Source organism: Oncorhynchus mykiss, chromosome 11 (genome assembly GCF_013265735.2).
Source record: "Oncorhynchus mykiss isolate Arlee chromosome 11, USDA_OmykA_1.1, whole genome shotgun sequence".
NCBI classification, from domain to species: domain Eukaryota; kingdom Metazoa; phylum Chordata; class Actinopteri; order Salmoniformes; family Salmonidae; genus Oncorhynchus; species Oncorhynchus mykiss.
The window spans coordinates 14,790,196-14,811,478 of NC_048575.1; the positions used below are offsets into that span (position 1 = coordinate 14,790,196).

General features: G+C 43.9%; 1 protein-coding gene and 1 pseudogene across 1 annotated transcript; one reads left to right on the forward strand and one right to left on the reverse strand.

The window, feature by feature from the left end:
- The first annotated feature begins 2,999 nt into the window (after positions 1-2,999).
- crf (corticotropin-releasing factor isoform 2 precursor) lies at positions 3,000-4,499 on the forward strand. Its single transcript, NM_001124627.1, has 2 exons — positions 3,000-3,026; positions 3,533-4,499. The coding sequence occupies exon 2, from the start codon at positions 3,553-3,555 to the stop codon at positions 4,054-4,056; it is 504 nt and encodes a 167-aa protein (NP_001118099.1). The 5' UTR covers positions 3,000-3,026; positions 3,533-3,552; the 3' UTR covers positions 4,057-4,499.
- A 3,102-nt stretch (positions 4,500-7,601) lies between these two features.
- On the reverse strand, positions 7,602-20,780 carry LOC110536555 (annotated as a pseudogene).
- Between the last annotated feature and the right edge of the window lie 503 nt (positions 20,781-21,283).

Sequence of the window (21,283 nt, forward strand, 5' to 3'; positions counted from 1 at the left end):
CACCGCTACAACACCGCTACAACACCACTACAACCCCGCTACAACACCACTATAACACCGTCTAATACCGCTACAACACCACTATAACACCCTCTAACACCGCTACAACACCACTATAACACCGTCTAACACCGCTACAACACCACTACAACACCGCTACAACACCACTACAACCCCGCTACAACACCACTATAACACCCTCTATCACCGCTACAACACCACTATAACACCCTCTAACACCGCTACAACACCACTATAACACTTTCTAACACCGCTACAACACCGCTACAACACCACTACAACCCCGCTACAACACCACTATAACACCGTCTAACACCGCTACAACACCGCTATAACACCGCTACAACACCGCTATAACACCGCTACAACACCACTATAACACTTTCTAACACCGCTACAACACCACTACAACCCCGCTACAACACCACTATAACACCGTCTAACACCGCTACAACACCGCTACAACACCACTATAACACCCTCTAACACCGCTACAACACCGCTACAACACCACTATAACACCCTCTAACACCGCTACAACACCACTATAACACTTTCTAACACCGCTACAACACCGCTACAACACCACTACAACCCCGCTACAACACCACTATAACACCCTCTAACACCGCTACAACACCGCTATAACACTTTCTAACACCGCTACAACACCGCTACAACACCACTATAACACCGCTACAACACCACTACAACCCCGCTACAACACCACTACAACACCGCTACAACACCACTATAACACCGCTACAACACCACTATAACACCGCTACAACCCCGCTACAACACCACTATAACACCGCTACAACACCACTACAACCCCGCTACAACACCACTACAACACCGCTACAACACCACTATAACACCGCTACAACACCACTACAACCCCGCTACAACACCACTATAACACCGTCTAACACCGCTACAACACCACTATAACACCGCTACAACACCGCTACAACACCGCTACAACACCACTACAACCCCGCTACAACACCACTACAACACCACTACAACCCCGCTACAACACCACTATAACACCGTCTAACACCGCTACAACACCGCTACAACACCACTACAACACCGCTACAACACCACTATAACACCGCTACAACACCACTACAACCCCGCTACAACACCACTATAACACCGTCTAACACCGCTACAACACCACTATAACACCGCTACAACACTGTATTCAGCTCATCATGGTCAAATTTGCAATTATGTTCGGGAACTTGAAATCCTCACTTGTCCCATTTTCTACAGTTATCCTGTCAGACCGTCACCTTAGTCAGAAGATGGATGCTGTTATCAAATGTAATAACGTTAAGCTATTCCGGGAAAGAACCCACTTTTCATGTTATTTCATTGCATTAGTCCCTGGGGTTCTTTGTAAACCACAGATGGGAAATATTGTTTTCTCTGCTTTTCATACCACAGTTGACTAAATGACGTGACAGAGAAAGACATGGCAAAATGTGGGGGTCTAAGGACTAGACATCGAAATTTTAGGGACAATAGCACAAAATTAACATTTTAAACTACAATTTAAAACCATATATGTATGTGGAAGCAGTATGGCAGAGAAAGAGAGAGCTAGAGAGAGAGAGAGAGAGAGAGAGAGAGAGAGAGAGAGAGAGATGAAAACAGTGAGTCTGTGATCTCTATGGAGCCGATTGGGATTCTAATGGCGGTCAGTGTGAAACTTGGATCAAGCACTCCATCTTGAGAGCGTCACTTGAGGCCCGGGCACTTGTCTGAGTGAGGTGGCGGCCTGGCGGGGCTAGCGGGCCTGGCGGGGGAGAAGACAGGAGTAACACAGCTAGTGACGTACATGTGTGCAGCAATAATGAATCATTGAGAAACGCTGCTGCTGCTAGTGGTGGTGGTGAACGCCCCTCACTCTGTCACACACTGAGATGTTTGCAGGTTCACCTCCAGAATACAACGCAGGCCATCTGGAGTGGTTAGGAGAATGTTAACAAACAGTAATGCCATTGCTTAGTTGAGATTGGTTGAGCTCTAGTAAGTTGAGCTCTAGTGAACTCCTAAAGCATTCTGAACATTCTGTTTAAGACATTTTAAGGGATTACCATATTGCCATGAAATGTTGGGCAGGTGCATTTTGGGCCCATCTGTGCATCTTGAAGTTAATTAGTACAATTATGTTAATTTAGAATTTACTCTGAGGTCATCTGTTATAAATATTAATCAAGGCTCAGCACTATTTTATTTCCAATTTATAATTCAGGGCACAAAGTCTGGCATTTGATTGTCTGACTGAGATTCATTATGAGAAGTGTCCCACCAAAATTACAATTCTGTCCATTTTCTGAACACCTCTTGTGCATAACATTATTATACAGGCTCTTTCTTGTAGGACAGAGCAGCCACTAAGATAAAGATCAACTACCCACTGGGAAAAAACGGGTTAAATCAACGTTGTTTCCACGTCATTTCTACAAGACAAATAAATCCATGATGACGTTGAATCAACGCGAAAAATTAATTGGATTTGCAAAAAGTCCTCAACATAAGGGTATTTCGTTTTTTTCTTCTTTTAACCTAAATTTAATGACATGGTGAAATGTTTTGTTAATTTCACGTTTGACAACTCATCCAAATGTAAATTAAAACTAGATGTTGAACTGTGTGTGCCTAGTGGGTATGGTCAAACAATTATATCCACATCCAAGCCTGTCTGTGTTGAAAGCACACACACACACACACAAACATTATGACTCATCTCATTCAAACTATCCCAGACTTTCACAGATGCATTCCTTCAAGTTACACACATGCGCAGACGCAATCTCTGAGCTCAGAGCGGAACAATTGTCGCGGGTCTTGGCTATATAAATCCAAGTTGCCGTTCTTTCTTTGAAGAACACCTTATATCAATTTCTTGAACAACACTACTGGAAGAGGAAGGCAGCTCTCGACAAATACCTAAAATCTTCCAGGACACACAACGGCTCAACTTGAAGGTATGAGACCTTTTCTGTTGGCAACAAGTCCATTCATATATCATACTTAATTTTAAACTTTTATTTACATTTGTCTGTCGGCAGGTGACATTACATGTTCCTTTTTCCCCAACATGAAGAGCTGTTCATAGTTTTTCATATTAACTTGATGGATACTGAAAGATCATAAATAATATAGTATCTCTCTCTGCTAGCTCTCCTTGTGATTTTGTGGACATTTCATCAACCCCTGGATTTATGGACCACTAAATGGATTACTTTGAATTTACATATTCAATTTTATGTATATCTAGCTGTAAATTCCTAGTTCGATAATGCTAGACGACCAGAGTTTAAAATTCTAGACAGTGTATTGAAAACCTTTACATAAAAGTCATGCACATTTATTTTATATTATCCAGCAACTCGCCTCTCCATTTTACGCACAAATTACGCATCAACGTATTGTACAGAAATAATCAGAATTGAGAGGAGACGTAAAGTTAATTGGCTCCTTTCTTTTTTAGATTCCTGTTGATCCCCTGACATGAAGCTCAATTTACTTGTCACCACCGTGGTTCTGCTGCTTGCCTTCTTACCGCGCTATGAATGTAGGGCTGTCGAGAGCCCTGACGATGTCCAGCGCTCCACCGCTCCACAGCCCGACGCGCAGCAACAGTCTCTTCCCCTCCTGACGCGACTCGGAGAGGAATACTACATCCGACTGGGCAACGAGAACCGCAACTCTGCCGCGTCCGCACCGAAAGTCATGCACCCCAAGGGCTCCCCAGCGGTCTACAACAGAGCCTTGCAGCTCCAGCTGACGCAGCGCCTTCTACAAGGCAAAGTTGGGGACATCAATAGGTTCATCAGCGGCTTCGCGAACCAGCTCGACGACTCGATGGAGAGGGGGAGGAGGTCCGACGACCCGCCGATATCTCTAGATCTCACGTTCCACATGCTTCGACAGATGATGGAGATGTCCAGAGCGGAACAGTTACAGCAACAAGCCCATAGCAACAGAAAAATGATGGAGATCTTCGGGAAATGAAAACTGCATCAATCCATCCGCCAAAGATTTGTTTTTACGTTTAGCTCAAAACACAATTATCTATACCATAGTGCTGCTTTTCCATCTTTGTTTATAATGATTTATTTTATAGCTTTAACTTCCAACGATGGAGACTAAATGGGCTTGTACATGACTTGTGTAATTCTCAGATTGTAGCCTGTATCATGCAAGATAAACTATGTCCTGTTAATTTATATTAGGCTACTGTTGTTAAAGTGCTCAATCCAAACTGTAGCATATACAAGTTTCTTTCTTTAAGATATGAACATATTTTTTTGGTAGACCTTATAGGCTTAGGAAGTTAAGTTTTATTGTATGTTATGTTATTTAAGTTTGTTAATAAACTTATGAGCAACCAGTCCATTTTTTTTTGTGCAAGAGAATGTCTTATATTTATATTTTTCAATAAAATCTGAAAAGTTATGTTTGCACTTTCCTGTGGATATTTTAAAATTCAACAGTTTATTGCCCATAATAGTTATAGCCTTGAAAACATTTGAATCTAAATTTGGTTTTGTTTAATTACTGCACACAAACCTTTCACTGATCTGAAGTGTCTGGCAAAATCAAACTGAACAGGATTGTCTGTGTAACCTACAGTAGTCCGTACAACAGAAGAAAGTGTGAGGACAGGTCGAGAGCTTTCTTAGATTCCTGTATATGTCTAATTGTATGAGCATCGAACAGCAGCACCTGTCCTTTTCAAACCAACGGTAATAGTTGATATACCATTTGCAATGTGTTGAGAAATAAGTCCAAAAAGAAATATTCAAAAAGGAAGATTACTCTTAATAATACAGATCTAACAAAACATGTTAACAGTTTTTCCAGTTCTTTGAACTGATTTGGGATCAGCTCTCTGCCTGGTGTGTGTGCTCTGATCCTGGACACGGGCCGTGGGGTCAAAATACACAAAGCAATTGATGTGTGTCTGTGAGTCAAGGTCCATTGTCTGCCCTACATAGTAACATGGGGCTTATTACAGCACAGAGCCTAAGTTGGAAAGGTTGCAGTGAACTATGCTGCAAACGTGATTGGAATGGAGGCGTAAATGATAGATCTGGATCCGGTTTCGATACCTGCTGGTTAAATCATCTCAGCGACCAGGGGAGGTCTGTGGGGAGGGGGAGCAGGGGAGGTCTGTGGGGAGGGGGAGAAGGGGAGGTCTGGGGGGGGGGGGGGGGGAGCAGGGGAGGTCTGTGGGGAGGGGGAGCAGGGACGTCTGTGGGGAGGGGGAGCAGGGGGGGTCTGTGGGGAGGGGGAACAGGGGAGGTCTGTGGGGAGGGGGAGCAGGGACGTCTGTGGGGAGGGGGAGCACTATGACTGGCTAGTAGATGGACAGTTGAAACAGGTTAATAAAACTGAAGAGATGACATGAAATGTACATAAGGAAAATAGTACATCAGGTGTCTATATGTGCAGTGAAACAAACCTAACACCACTCAAGGTATCTGGAGAAACTGAACTGATTAACCAGACTATCAGGTCTGATATCTGCATTAGATTTATCTCTACATGGATCCGTGTGTGTGAGACACGTTAAAGCACCACCTCAAGATCCACCTCTCTCTCACACACACACACACACACACACACACACACACACACACACACACACACACACACACACACACACACACACACACACACACACACACACACACACACACACACACACACACACACACACACACACACACACACACACACACACTCCCTCCACTCAGATGGAAGGAGGTATATGGATTGCACAACAAGCTCCCTGACATCTTTAGCTGAACTGAGGCAGTGAGACGTGTGAACAGTGAGACAAGGTTTCTACAGGGAGGAAGTAGTGGTGCATTCAGATGTTATACACTAAGGAAGGACACCTGACCAAAAAAGTTTTATGCACACACTTTATGTATGCAACGTAATATACACTGTGACAATACGCAGGCAAAATATCATCTTAAAAACGTTTTTTTCCTTATTTTTTTCAAATGAGTAAAGACTGCTTGCTGTCTCTTACAGTAATTGAAGTAACTTATACTGTATATATTAAACCTATATATTATTCTCCCATGTGAAGTCCTTAATGTTACCAAATATAATTTTGCTTTATCTTACCACCTGTGCGTTCCTTCATGGAATACATGAGGACTCCTTGCTGTCCTTAGTCCACCTGGCCGTGCTGCTGCTCCAGTTTCAACTGTTCTGCCTGCGGCTATGGAACCCTGACCTGTTCACCGGACGTGCTACCTGTCCCAGACATGCTGTTTTCAACTCTCTAGAGACAGCAGGAGTGGTAGAGATACTCTTAATGATCGGCTATGAAAAGCCAACTGACATTTACTCCTGAGGTGCTGACTTGCTGCACCCTCGACAACTACTGTGATTATTATTATTTGACCATGCTGGTAATTTATGAACATTTGAACATCTTGGCCATGTTCTGTTATAATCTCCACCCGGCACAGTCAGAAGAGGACTGGCCACCCCTTAGAGCCTGGTTCCTAACTTGGTTTCTTCCTAGGTTTTGGCCTTTCTAGGGAGTTTTTCCTAGCCACCGTGCTTCTACACTTGCATTGCTTGCTGTTTGGGGTTTTAGGCTTGGTTTCTGTACAGCACTTTGAGATATCAGCTGATGTACGAAGGGCTATATAAATACATTTGATTTGATTTGATTTGAATACTTCTTCATTAAAAACAAAGACATAAAAAGGCAAAAACCATAAAAATCCTCCAAAAGTTCTTGTTTGAGATGTTCAGCCTATGATATTCTCTAATGATGTAGATCAGACGGTGGCATCTTGCCAACTTCATTAAAAAACAGCACTGCTGCTTAGGCAAAGTGCTACAATGGCAGTCTGAGGGAACGCTAAAACGAGCCACATCTCCTTTTGAAAAACAAAACAAAAACACTGGTAGTACATTCCTTTTTTATTTAAATAGGTAGACTCAGACATGAATTTAATCAGGCAAAAAAGTTTTCCCATAGTGAACTTCCTGACTCCAAGTCCTGAAATGCACTCCTATTGGGCAAAAAACATGTCCATGTCCAGCTGCATCCAACCATAGACTTGGGAGGAAGTCCCAGGAGAGTTTTGTGCCAGAATGATCAGTCTATCACCTGTGCAGGTATGCTCCAGGTCGTTGGCAATAGGCACTGATCACGGATCAGCTTTCCCTCTCCCTCTCCCACTCCTAACCTTAACCATTAGGGCAGGGATAATCAACTAGATTCAGCCGTGGGACAATTTGTTATTGAGCGGATGGTCAGGGGGCTGGAACTTAATTACAAATAATTTGTAGATTGCAAATTGATCCCAAGAAGCCCAAACAGATACAATACTTGACAAAAACATAAAACCTTGTTTACATTTGTATATGACCATATATCTCTCTACTATGCGTAGGAATACTTTGGAACAGACTTCCCAAATTAAAATCACATGGAGCTGATTTGCTGGTGTTTTTTTACAGTCTTTTTCGGCCAGTTGGGGAACCCTGCATTAGGGCAAAAACTCAAAATTGACATTTGATCAGCATCTAGAGGCTTCTCCACCATCTACCTCCTCATACTCATCTTCGTCATCTACAGACAGAGGGATATGGAAGTGAGGGTTGAATGAAGAAAAACAACAGCATCTATGGAAAGCTTAATGTTGCTTTTACCTAGCCTGTTTTCAGATCAATAAAGATGACACACAGAAAACAAGGAAAGGAAATCACACAAGACAATTGAGATGCGCCCCCCCCATCCCTTTAGGACCTGAGATGTTTGTAATTGAGATGTACCCCCCCACCCCTCTAGGACCTGAGATGTTGACAATTGAGATGCCCCCCCTCCCCCCATCCCTCTAGGACCTGAGATGTTGACAATTGAGATGCACCCCCCAATCCCTCTAGGACCTGAGATGTTGACAATTGAGATGTACCCCCCCATCCCTCTAGAACCTGAGATGTTGACAATTGAGGTGCACCCCCTCATCCCTCTAGGACCTGAGATGTTGACGATGACATAGCCTCTGTGTGCAGGGGTAGACTTTTATTTATTTTTATTTGACCTTTATTTAACCAGACAAGTCAGTTAAGAACAAATTCTTTTTTACAATGACGGCCTACCAAAAGGCAAAACGCCTCCTGCGGGGACGGGTCCTGGGATTTAAAAAAAAGAAAGAAAGGAAAAAAATATATAAGACAAAACACGACGACATGACGACAAGAGAGACAACACAACACTACATAAAGAGAGACCTAAGACAACAACATACAGTAGCAAGGCAGCAACACATGACAACACAGCATGGTAGCAATAACATGGTAGCAGCACAAAACATGGTATAAACATTATTGGACACAGCACAAAGGGAAAGAAGGTAGAGACAACAATACATCACTGATTAACATAGAGAGACACAGTGACAGAGCATCTGTGTGCAGGGGCAGACATAGAGAGACTCAATGACAAAGCCTCTGTGTGCAGGGATACTCAAGAAGACCTAGAGCTGGGACGATAAACCAGAAATGATCCACACCGATCATACAGATCACTTATTGCAGGCACGTTGCTGATATCGTTCATTATGATAAGTAGCCTATACTAAAGAAATGTGAAGTTTGAAATGAAATGTTTGCTAATATGGGGGATATTTATTGGGACAATTGATGGCTACATGTCACGCCCTGACCATAGTTTGCTTTGTATGTTTCTATGTTTTGTTTGGTCAGGGTGTGATCTGAGTGGGCATTCTATGTTGTATGTCTAGTTTGTCTGTTTCTGTGTTTGGCCTGATATGGTTCTCAATCAGTGGCAGGTGTTAGTCATTGTCTCTGATTGGGAACCATATTTAGGTAGCCTGTTTTGTCATTGTGGGTGATTGTCTATGTCTAGTTGCGTGTTAGCACTATGTTTCATTAGCGGTCACGGTCGTTTGTTGTTTTGTAAGCTTGTTCAGTTTACGTCGTGTTTTTTCGTTGTTCAATAAAAGAATGCATTCATGCTGCGCTTTGGTTCGCTTCATACGGCGATCGTGACACTACAACTATCAAACTAGTAATAGTAGTTTAAAGGATAATAAATAAATAAAACTCTGGTGTACATTAATGTTATAAACTTATGGTTCTATTTATCGTTATCACATCAATTCAGCCAATTTATCACGATATGGATTTGTGTCTATATCGCCCAAGAAGACGCTTCACTGCCAACTCTTTCTACCTGAGATGAAGTCGATGTTACGCAGAGCCCTGCCCTCTCTCCAGGAGTTAACAGTGTAGTCATCCATCACCTCATATCCAAGCTCCACCTTATCCAGGTGGGAGGTGCTCGACGCCTCCCCAATCCTGACACACACACACGGAGAGTCAGGCTTCCCTTATTCTGTGTGGTCTCCATAAATCTGTAAATAATGTGGTACATGAAACACATACTTTGTATGATCAATAATTACTGTTAGGCAGCAAATGTACTCCCTTTTTAAGGAGGTCTTTTGCAGTGTGAAACCTGAATCAGGATTCAAGCTTGAATGTTGAGGAAGTGTGTTTGTGGCAGTCACCTGTAAGAAGGCGGCCATCTCTGGTTACTCCATGGTCTGTATGCCTGTCTCTACGGTCCTACAGCTCCGCTCCTGGTGCTCTTTGTACTTCTTGTGTAACGGATGTGAAACGGCTAGCTTAGTTAGCGTGGGCGCTAAATAGCGTTTCAATCAGTGACGTCACTTGCTCTGAGACCTTGAAGTAGTAGTTCCCCTTGCTCTGCAAGGGCCGCGGCTTTTGTGGCGCGATGGGTAACGATGCTTCGAGGGTGACTGTTGATGTGTGCAGAAGGTCCCTGGTTCGCGCCCGGGTATGGGCGAGGGGACGGAATAAAGTTATACTGTTACATTGGTGCCGTGACCCGGATTACTGGTTGCTGCGGAAAAAGGAGGAAGGTCAAAAGGGGGGTGAGTGTAACGGATGTGAAACGGCTAGCTTAGTTAGCGTGGGCGCTAAATAGCGTTTCAATCAGTGACGTCACTTGCTCTGAGACCTTGAAGTAGTAGTTCCCCTTGCTCTGCAAGGGCCGCGGCTTTTGTGGCGCGATGGGTAACGATGCTTCGAGGGTGACTGTTGATGTGTGCAGAAGGTCCCTGGTTCGCGCCCGGGTATGGGCGAGGGGACGGAATAAAGTTATACTGTTACACTTGGTTAAACCAATCTATGTGCTTCTCTTCCTGCTCGGACGCCAACTTCAAATTTAAGTCCCTCTTCCTCTCCTCCAAGATGGTTTACAGATGGTCCAACTTCTCACACACCTGGGACTTCTGCCTCCTGCCGTTCTCCAGTACACAGGCAACCACACACACACCCAGACAGACAGACGGACACACATAAGTGTTTTCTCCCGTTCCTTGAATAGTGGACACGACCCAGGTCTGAACACGACCCAGCTCTACATGGCAATCCTGGGTAACACCACCACGAGTGACACAGAGGGGACTGGAGCCGCTCCAGTTTTCTCCCCAGTACAGCTACTAGCTAGCTCATCAACTCCAGTGTGTGTGTGTGTGTGTGTGTGTGTGTGTGTGTGTGTGTGTGTGTGTGTGTGTGTGTGTGTGTGCGTGTGTGTCTGTGTGTCTGTGTGTGTGTGTGTGTGTGTTGTGTATGTGTGTGTGTGCGTGTGTGTCTGTGTGTGTGTGTGTTGTGCGTGTGCACATCAGGGGTGTCCACTCTCTCCCCATCAGTTCTCCTCCTGGTTTCTCAGTGTGAGCGAGTGGGAAGGCAGTAACATTTCTGTGTGTTTCTTGGTATGTGTGAGGGAGAAGGAATCTCTGGAAACCTATGTTTTTATTCGTGTGAGGCAGTGCAACACAGGCAGTAGAACACCTAGTCATTTTTCTAGGTGTATGTAGAGAATGGGGGGGGGGGGGGGGGGGGGGGGGGGCTGATTACAGTAACATCCTGGTTTCAGTTGTCTGGCTGTGTGAGAGACACACAGACAGACAGAGACAGAAAGACAGGTGCTGCCACACTGGGCCAGTCACCTCTATTGTCTGGCCAGTCTCCTTTAACTGACTGATGATGCCCTGGATCCTGTCGTTGTTCCCCACCATCATCGCTATCCCGTCAGTCAACTCCGTCTGTGGCCGCCGCAGCACACCCACCAGCATACACACACACACACACACACACACACACACAACCACAGGAACGAGAAGCCAAGACACATCAGTCACTGAGTGAGTTGTAATGCACTGACTTATACACAGGAGGCAACTTTCCCAGTTGACCTACTGTACTATACATGTCTTGAAGAAGATGTTTTCCTATATCAGCCAGTCCTCACCTTCTGTGTCTTGTACATGCTTTTGAGCGGCGCCACCTCACAGTCCTGGTGGGCTCCAAACACCTTGCACATGGAGCAGGTGGGCACGCTGTGGGTCACACAGTGGATGTTGATCTCCTTCTCCTCGTGCTCTTGGCACATGGCCTGCACCTCCGTCCTCTCTGGGGCCGCTGGCCTAGGGCTGCTGGAGGGGGAAGGAGACATGCTGAGACTCCCAACACTAGGGGTGCATCTTACTGTAATAGTATAGTGGCTTCCTCTCTTGATCAGTTGAGGTTAGATTCAGGCTGCCTGCCCATGGTAACTGAACACCCCACCATGCAGTCAGAAGGTGATCATAGGTAACATCACATCCTGAGCCATGGGCATCTGTACAGACAGTATCTAAATGGAGTGTTGTGTGTGTTGTACAGGCCTCAAAGCATTAGTCACACTTCCTCCAAATACACACCACACACACACACCACAAACCACACACACACACCAAGTCAGTTGGAAGTATATCATTGTGTGACTGACTTGTACCGGAACCCCTTTTGCCAACCGAATCACCCCTCTGACTCACTGCGGGGCTATGGGTTCATATGGGCACCAGTGCTGAGTGACAGACACAATGCCTCCATCTCCCAACACAACACAGGAGACACACAACATGACCCTCTTCTACTCCTCTCTCTCCCTTTTTCTGTTGCCCTAGAGGGTCCCTACTCCACTTCTTTCTACAGTATACACACGCGCTCTCTTTCTGACTAGCAAGCACTCAAAAACCACACAGAAAGTATCCCTCTTCTTGTCTCTTTTGTTCTCTCTTTTGAGCTAGTGAGTGTCCTCAAACACACAGAGCACCTTTCCCCTCCATTCCATCCATCTCTCTCTCTCTCTCTCTCTCTTTCTCTCTCCCTCTCTCTCTGTGTCAAGCGGAAGAGAGTTGTGTCTCAGAAATAAAGCCTGAAGCATTAAGCGTGATGTTGGATACAGGACAGTAGAGAGCTAGATTACATTGCCCCTGGGCTCCTATTCTTAAAAGCATGTAATCAGTTACATGTAATCTGATTACAAAAAACTGTAACTGTAATCAGTTACGTTACCAGCAAAAAAATATTGTAATGCGATTACAGATTATTTTGGAAAACTAGATGATTACTTATTGGATTACATTTCAATTCAGAAGGATGTTTGCAGGAAAAATACACAATAAGGCATTAGTCACACTTTCTCTAAATACACACACACACACACACACGCACGCACGCACGCACGCACACACACACACACACACACACACACACACACACACACACACACACACACACACAGACACAGACACAGACACACACCACACACACACATTATGACACCATTCGGTTTAAGGTGCAAGTTTAGTTTGTTCCACCTGAGGGAGTCTGAGTCTGAGGGAGTCTGAGGGAGTCTGAGTCTGAGGGAGTCTGAGGGAGTCTGAGTCTGAGGGAGTCTGAGGGAGTCTGCCCACAAGTCAGAGACCACTGTGATGACACACCAAATGTGTTTGATGGATAAAAAACATCAGGAGTGTCCACTCTCTCCCCATCAGTTCTCCTCCTGGTTTCTCAGTGTGAGCGAGTGGGAAGGCAGTAACATTTCTGTGTGTTTCTTGGTATGTGTGAGGGAGAAGGAATCTCTGGAAACCTATGTTTTTATTCGTGTGAGGCAGTACAACACAGGCAGTAGAACACCTAGTCATTTTTCTAGGTGTATGTGGGGAATAGGGTGGGGGGGGGGGGGGTGCTGATTACAGTAACATCCTGGTTTCAGTTGTCTGGCTGTGTGAGAGACACACAGACAGACAGAGACAGAAAGACAGGTGCTGCCACACTGGGCCAGTCACCTCTATTGTCTGGCCAGTCTCCTTTAACTGACTGATGATGCCCTGGATCCTGTCGTTGTTCCCCACCATCATCGCTATCCCGTCAGTCAACTCCGTCTGTGGGCGCCGCAGCACACCCACCAGCATGCACAACCACACACACACACACACACACACACACACACACACACACACACACACACACACACACACACACACACACACACACACACACACACACACACACACACACACACACACACACACACACACACACACACACACAACCACAGGAACGAGAAGCCAAGACACATCAGTCACTGAGTGAGTTGCAATGCACTGACTTATATACAGGAGGCAACTTTCCCAGTTGACCTACTGTACTATACATGTCTTGAAGAAGATGTTTTCCTATATCAGCCAGTCCTCACCTTCTGTGTCTGGTACATGCTTTTGAGCGGCGCCACCTCACAGTCCTGGTGGGCTCCAAACACCTTGCTCATGGAGCAGGTGGGCACGCTGTGGGTCACACAGTGGATGTTGATCTCCTTCTCCTCGTGCTCTTGGCACATGGCCTGCTCCTCCGTCCTCTCTGGGGCCGCTGGCCTAGGGCTGCTGGAGGGGGAAGGTGACATGCTGAGACTCCCAACACTAGGGGTGCATCTTACTGTAATAGTATAGTGGCTTCCTCTCCTGATCAGTTGAGGTTAGATTCAGGCTGCCTGCCCATGGTAACTGAACACCCCACCATGCAGTCAGAAGGTGATCATAGGTAACATCACATCCTGAACCATGGGCATCTGTACAGACAGTATCTAAATGGAGTGTTGTGTGTGTCGTACAGGCCTCAAAGCATTAGTCACACTTCCTCCAAATACACACCACACACACACACCACAAACCACACACACACACCAAGTCAGTTGGAAGTATATCATTGTGTGACTGACTTGTACCGGAACCCCTTTTGCCAACCGAATCACCCCTCTGACTCACTGCGGGGCTATGGGTTCATATGGGCACCAGTGCTGAGTGACAGACACAATGCCTCCATCTCCCAACACAACACAGGAGACACACAACATGACCCTCTTCTACTCCTCTCTCTCCCTTTTTCTGTTGCCCTAGAGGGTCCCTACTCCACTTCTTTCTACAGTATACACACGCGCTCTCTTTCTGACTAGCAAGCACTCAAAAACACACAGAAAGTATCCCTCTTCTTCTCTCTTATGTTCTCTCTTTCGAGCTAGTGAGTGTCCTCAAACACACAGAGCACCTTTCCCCTCCATTCCATCCATCTCTCTCTCTCTCTCTCTCTCTTTCTCTCTCCCTCTCTCTCTGTGTCAAGCAGAAGAGAGTTGTGTCTCAGAAATAAAGCCTGAAGCATTAAGCGTGATGTTGGATACAGGACAGTAGAGAGCTAGATTACATTGCCCCTGGGCTCCTATTCTTAAAAGCATGTAATCAGTTACATGTAATCTGATTACAAAAAACTGTAACTGTAATCAGTTACGCTACCAGCAAAAAATATTGTAATGCGATTACAGATTATTTTGGAAAACTAGATGATTACTTATTGGATTACATTTCAATTCAGAAGGATGTTTGCAGGAAAAATACACAATAAGGTATTAGTCACACTTTCTCTAAATACACACACATACACACACGCACACACACACACACACACACACACACACACACACACACACACACACACACACACACACACACACACACACACACTCACACACACACACACACACACACACACACACATTATGACACCATTCGGTTTAAGGCGCAAGTTTAAGTTTGTTCCACCTGAGTGAGTCTGAGTCTGAGGGAGTCTGAGGGAGTCTGACCACAAGTCAGAGACCACTGTGATGACACAGTGATGATATCATCGACTGTTTCCTTATGTAATACATGTATCACTAGCCACTTTAAACTATGCCACTTTGTTTACATACTCATCTCATTTGTACATACTGTACTCGATACCATCTACTGTATCTTGCCTATGCTGCTCTGTACCATCACTCATTCATATATCCTTATGTACATATTCTTTATCCCCTTACACTGTGTACAAGACAGTAGTTTTGGAATTGTTAGTTAGATTACTTGTTATTACTGCATTGTCGGAACTAGAAGCACAAGCATTTCTCTACACTCGCATTAACATCTGCTAACCATGTGTATGTGACAAATAAAATTTGATTTGATTTGATTTGATGGATCCTTTTTGTCTTCTTCTAATGGAAAGTAATGAGATGACATAACTAAATGTGGGTAATCCAGAAGTTCTGTTACTGATAAAGAATTCAGACAGGTTAACTAGTAACTAACGGATTACATTTAGAAAGTAACCTACCCTACCCTGCTTCATCTCATGCATTCTTATAGCTCCAAACCCCCACCGCAAAGCAGTGATAAGACGACCCTCTCACTATAAAAACCCTAACACTTATTTTAACCCGAGTTAAATATAAAAAGTAATCCTTCATGTAAATGCAATGTTTGTGAACAACATACTTCCTTGACTGTATTTAGCTCTAGTCACAGCTGTTTCTTCTGGAGGGAGCCATCTACATTTGAGTAATTTAGCAGACACTACAGAGCAATTAGGGTTAAGTGCCTTGCTCAAGGGCACATTGACAGATTTTTCACCTAGCCGGCTCGGGGATTCAAACCAGCAACCTTTCGGTTACTGATCCAACGCTCTTAACCGCTAGGCTACCAGCTGCCCGGTTAAAAACATCATCCATATCTCATTATCTGTTTATCAACTCTAGTTTAGAAACTACTACTAGTCACGTTCACCAGCCACCATGTGTCTTTAGAAGGCAGCCTGGAGGTCTGGTACACAAGGTGAGAAAATTAGTAAATATTGAAGAAAACATTCAGTATGAGTGGCACCAGGACTTTTTCCCTGAGAACAGTTTCAACACGTTTTGCATGTAGGTTGTATGAGTTTTTAATATTTCTATCAGAAGAGAAAATGTCACATTGCTATCATTATGAGGTTCTCACTGTTCAATGCCCTAAACTGACCTACTTTTAGAATTCCCTGTTCAATGGCCTAACTGAACACCTTTTAGAAATCACTGTTCTGTCTTCTCGTAGGAAATTCAGAGACATATTGGAAGTAGTTTAAAGCCTGGTAATGGAATAAGGAACGCTAAGGGAATTACACATAGAAATGGATTTTGGCCGAAAGTCACAAAATTGAGTAACTGGATGTCTGTGCTTTCAGTCTGGTATAGTAGGATCCTGCAAATTGGACCACTTATGGTAGTGATGATGGTGGTGGTGGTGTCTATCTGAGATGGTGGTTACTTTCTTTAATAATTACGTTTTTAAATGATTACTGTAATAAGAACTGTACCGTACCTGTAACAAGCTAGCGAGAACATGGAGCAAATAGTTTCCCCTCAGTTTTCTCATCTGTTCATGCACCTTGGTTGGAAAGCAAAGTTCAGATACCGGAAGTATTATTTTTCCTTTGGACTCCTACAGTGTATGACTCTCTCACCTGGTGGACTCCTGTTTGAACATGTCGATGATGTTCTAAACCAGCCGGTTCCTCTGGAGCCTGTAGAACCCGTGGCGGTCCAGCACCACCTCGTGCCTGCAGGACGGGCACCGTAAACGGCCACCGGAGGTCAATGACCCCCCTCTGGTTGGGAGGAATGGGTTGGAGGCCTAGACAGGATAGAACAGACAGAGGCATAATACAATGTAGACCAAATGTAGTCAAATTAAGATCTTACACCTGTAGCCTCAGTGCCGAGACAAGAACCAAACAAAAGCAAAAACAACATCCCCCAAAATACAGTCAAACTAGTTGTTATAGATATAGACAAACAAATACAGTTTTTTCCAACTGCTTACGCACAAAATCTTTTCATGTCACACGATTTTTGAAACCTCTCACTCAAAGTGCAAAACTACACACCAAATATCCAAAACCATAAGCTATTTCTCATCCTTTGATTCAGTTGTCAATTGCATAAAACACTTTTTTTAAAAACACTACACACAATTCTCTACCTAAAACACAAAAATCAAACAGGAAGTGACTTTCTTTCCTTTTCCAAACACAACCAGTCAAAATGCTACACTTATTCACCAAGTCACACACACACTCCTCACATGTGCAAACACTAATAGCTTAACTGATCACTAACCAATCACTGATTTACTGTAGTATAGGCCTATAAATAGGTCAAAGGTCAGATGACCTGTTTTGAACAATGGATGCCAACAATGGACAGAGAGCAAGAGGAGTAGGAGGGAGAGGAATAGGAAGAAGAGGACGAGGGCAAAGAAGAGAAGGAAGGAGAGCCATCTCTGATGAGATTAGGGCAACACTTGTTGATCATGTGATCAACCACGGTTTGACCATGATTTGACCAGTCTCCAACTTGAGTCGATTTACAGTGGCGTCCATAATTCGAACCTTCAGAAATCAGAACAGGTATTGTTGGCCTCTGTGTTTGAATTCTGTACAGAGTGGAAAGGCAAAGACATCATGGAGGACGAGGACGCTTGTTTACAGATGTACAAGAAACTGCAATTATAAATATGGTTTTGGCCAACAATGCAATTAGGATTCGAGAGATAAGAGAGCATATCTTGACAAATGACACCATATTTAACAACATCAATGCTGTAAGCCTGTCGACCACACAACGCATCCTCCAACAGCACAGAGTGACGATGAAACAACTTTAGTCAAGAATATGCGACATGACTTTGTAGAGGTATGTATGCAACACTACTTCCAGTACTTCAGACATACCATATTTACTCATCTGTATATCCTTTTGTCTGTTACAGAGAGTATTGGAGCTGGATGCCCATGTAATTCGACATGAATTTATTTATGTGGATGAGGTTGGCTTCAACCTCACCAAAACCAGGCGCCGCGGAAGATATGTAATAGGACAGAGCGCAATTACCAATGTCCCTGGACAGCGTGGGGGTAATATAACTATGTTTGCTGCCATCACTCAAAACGGGGTCCTCCATCACAATGCCACACTGGGTCCGTACAACACCGGCCATATGCTCACTTTTCTGGATACAATTTACACAATGCTTGTCCCTGATCCAGATCAGGAGCCTGCTAGATTTGTGGTTTTATGGGACAATGTTAGTTTTCACCGGGCTGTTCTGGTCCAAAACTGGTTTGCCACCCATCCACAATTTGTAGTTTTGTACCTACCCCCATATTCACCTTTTCTAAATCCCATAGAGGAATTATTCTCAGCCTGGCGCTGGAAAGTGTATGATCACCAACCCTATGCCCACATGCCGCTTCTCCAGGCAATGGAGGACGCATGTGGGGACATAGAGGTTGCCTCTGACCAAGGTTGGATACGCCATGCTAGGAGATACTTCCCTCGATGTTTGGCAAGAGAAAACGTATCTTGTGATGTGGACGAAGTAGAAGAGATGAAGTGTAGCTTAGCACTGGTGACTGCCCCCCCCCCCCCCTACCAATTCCTGGACTGCCCCCCCGGGACACCACACACACAATTGTGTTCTTTACTGTATTCTAAAGAATATACTTTTGGTTTACATATGTTTATGGTTTTGTTGTATGCTACTGTATACAACAGTAATGTTTGGCCTAATAAATATTTTCTGTTTCTACATTGCATTGGTGTTTACAGTGTACTTGTTACCCCTCTCAGCAGATGACTTTCACTGTAGAACATTGTATTGGTGTTTACAGTGTACTTGTTACCCCTCTCAGCAGATTACTTTCACTGTAGAACATTGTATTGGTGTTTACAGTGTACTTGTTACCCCTCTCAGCAGATTACTTTCACTGTAGAACATTGTATTGGTGTTTACAGTGTACTTGTTACCCCTCTCAGCAGATGACTTTCACTGTAGAACATTGTATTGGTGTTTACAGTGTTCTTGTTACCCCTCTCAGCAGATTACTTTCACTGTAGAACATTACATTGGTGTTTACAGTGTACTTGTTACCCCTCTCAGCAGATTACTTTCACTGTAGAACATTGCATTGGTGTTTACAGTGTACTTGTTACCCCTCTCAACAGATGACTTTCACTGTAGAACATTGTATTGGTGTTTACAGTGTACCCCTGTTACCCCTCTCAACAGATTACTTTCACTGTAGAACATTACATTGGTGTTTACAGTGTACCCCTGTTACCCCTCTCAACAGATTACTTTCACTGTAGAACATTGTATTGAAATGTAGATATAAGCCTATGAAAGACCAAAGAGCTTTAGATTTAGAACAACAGTGTTTACATGGTAGATCCACAAATGTACTATTATGAAAGCAGTGTTTGTCATTTGATATAAATGCTTCATTCTGACATGTGTTTATGGCATTTTGAATGCAGTGTTACATTGTGAAGGAGATGTGAGGCATTTTGCATTTTGTGTGTGCAGTTTTGGGAATTGTGTGTAGAGTTTTGAAAAAAGGAGACAGTTTTGTAAACGTGTGTAAGCAGTTGGAATAAACTGTAATAGCATATGGATAATGCGTAGACACAGTTTAATTTATAGTTCTATCACATACTAGTCTTCTCTAAAATACTTTCCAATGCTCCAATAAAATTGCAGGCCTACTTTACCTTAAAGATATCATTGGCACACTTTCTACAGAGGTTGTGTTGCCACAGTAAAATTACCACTGTTTTGGTAAATGTTTCCAGGCAGATGGAACAAATGAAAAAGCTTTCACTGACTCACTCAATGATGCGCAGCTCACTCGCTGGCGAACAATGTTTGCTCAATAGACCTATCGGGAAGTTGATCAAATATTTTGGTAGTCAACGGTCATATTAGAGTCTTCTCTTTTAAGTAGCAGACATTTACCTTCCCGTCTGTTTTCCCGCGATTGTATTTTGAATATTGTGAAAGATTTGTTCTGGCTGCATGCTGTTCATTGACAGATTTGCCACATGTTCTACATGCCTTGTGGTTGGGCTACATCAACACAATACACAGCTACGCTATTTTTTTTTAAAGAAGCTATTGGTCATCTATGGTTAAATTTCAGGCCTACTCCTGGTTTAGTATTCTGAATAATTTTATTTATTTCTGACCTGAGAGCAGTAATTCTATAACTTTGGCAAATGTATTTAAATGAATCGGGGGTGCTGCTGCACCTCCAGAACCCTTCCCACGGCTATGATTCTATCAGGAAATAAATGATCAAGTGCAATGCTGGAGAGATGACAGTTGCAGGCTCATGTCTAGAAGAGAGAGGGAGCGAGATCATAGAGAGGGAATCTGTCTAGTTCTGAGAGAGATACATGAGTGCTTCTCTCTCTCTCACCACATAGAGAGGGAATCTGTCTAGTTCTGAGAGAGATACAGGAGTGCTTCTCTCTCTCTCACCACATAGAGAGGGAATCTGTCTAGTTCTGAGAGAGATACAGGAGTGCTTCTCTCTCTCTCACCACATAGAGAGGGAATCTGTCTAGTTCTGAGAGAGATACAGGAGTGCTTCTCTCTCTCTCACCACAGCAATGGCCATGCGTTGGTCTCAAACATAGGCGATAATGTTGAGCAAATCATAAGCCCGGGCAGGCCCAAACACATTAATTCTTTGAATATCATGCGACGGGCTGAAAATCTGCGTTTTTTTTAGGGGACAGAAGAATTAATGGGAAAGCAACTCGAATGAACTCTGATTGCTTTTATTTGAATGCTTACATTGCAAACACTGCTGGATCCTGCTCCGGCAAATTAAGCACTGGTTAGGGTTAAGGTTAGGAGTTAGGTTAAAGGGTTAAGGCTAGGGGCAGGATTAGCTAACATGCTAAGTAGTTGTAAAGTAGTAAGTAGTTGCAAAGTTGCCCATGATTCAAACATACAACCTTTGGTTTGCTTGATGTTGGTGTTATACACTTACCCACCCACCCTACTTTTGACTCAAGTAACCTTCTCTCTTATGCAATCATAACCAACAAAACATATCATACTATTTTGAGTATCTCGGAAATACATTTACTATGTTACGTCTAGTCTCTGAAACCAGGCTGGTTGTTCTGGGG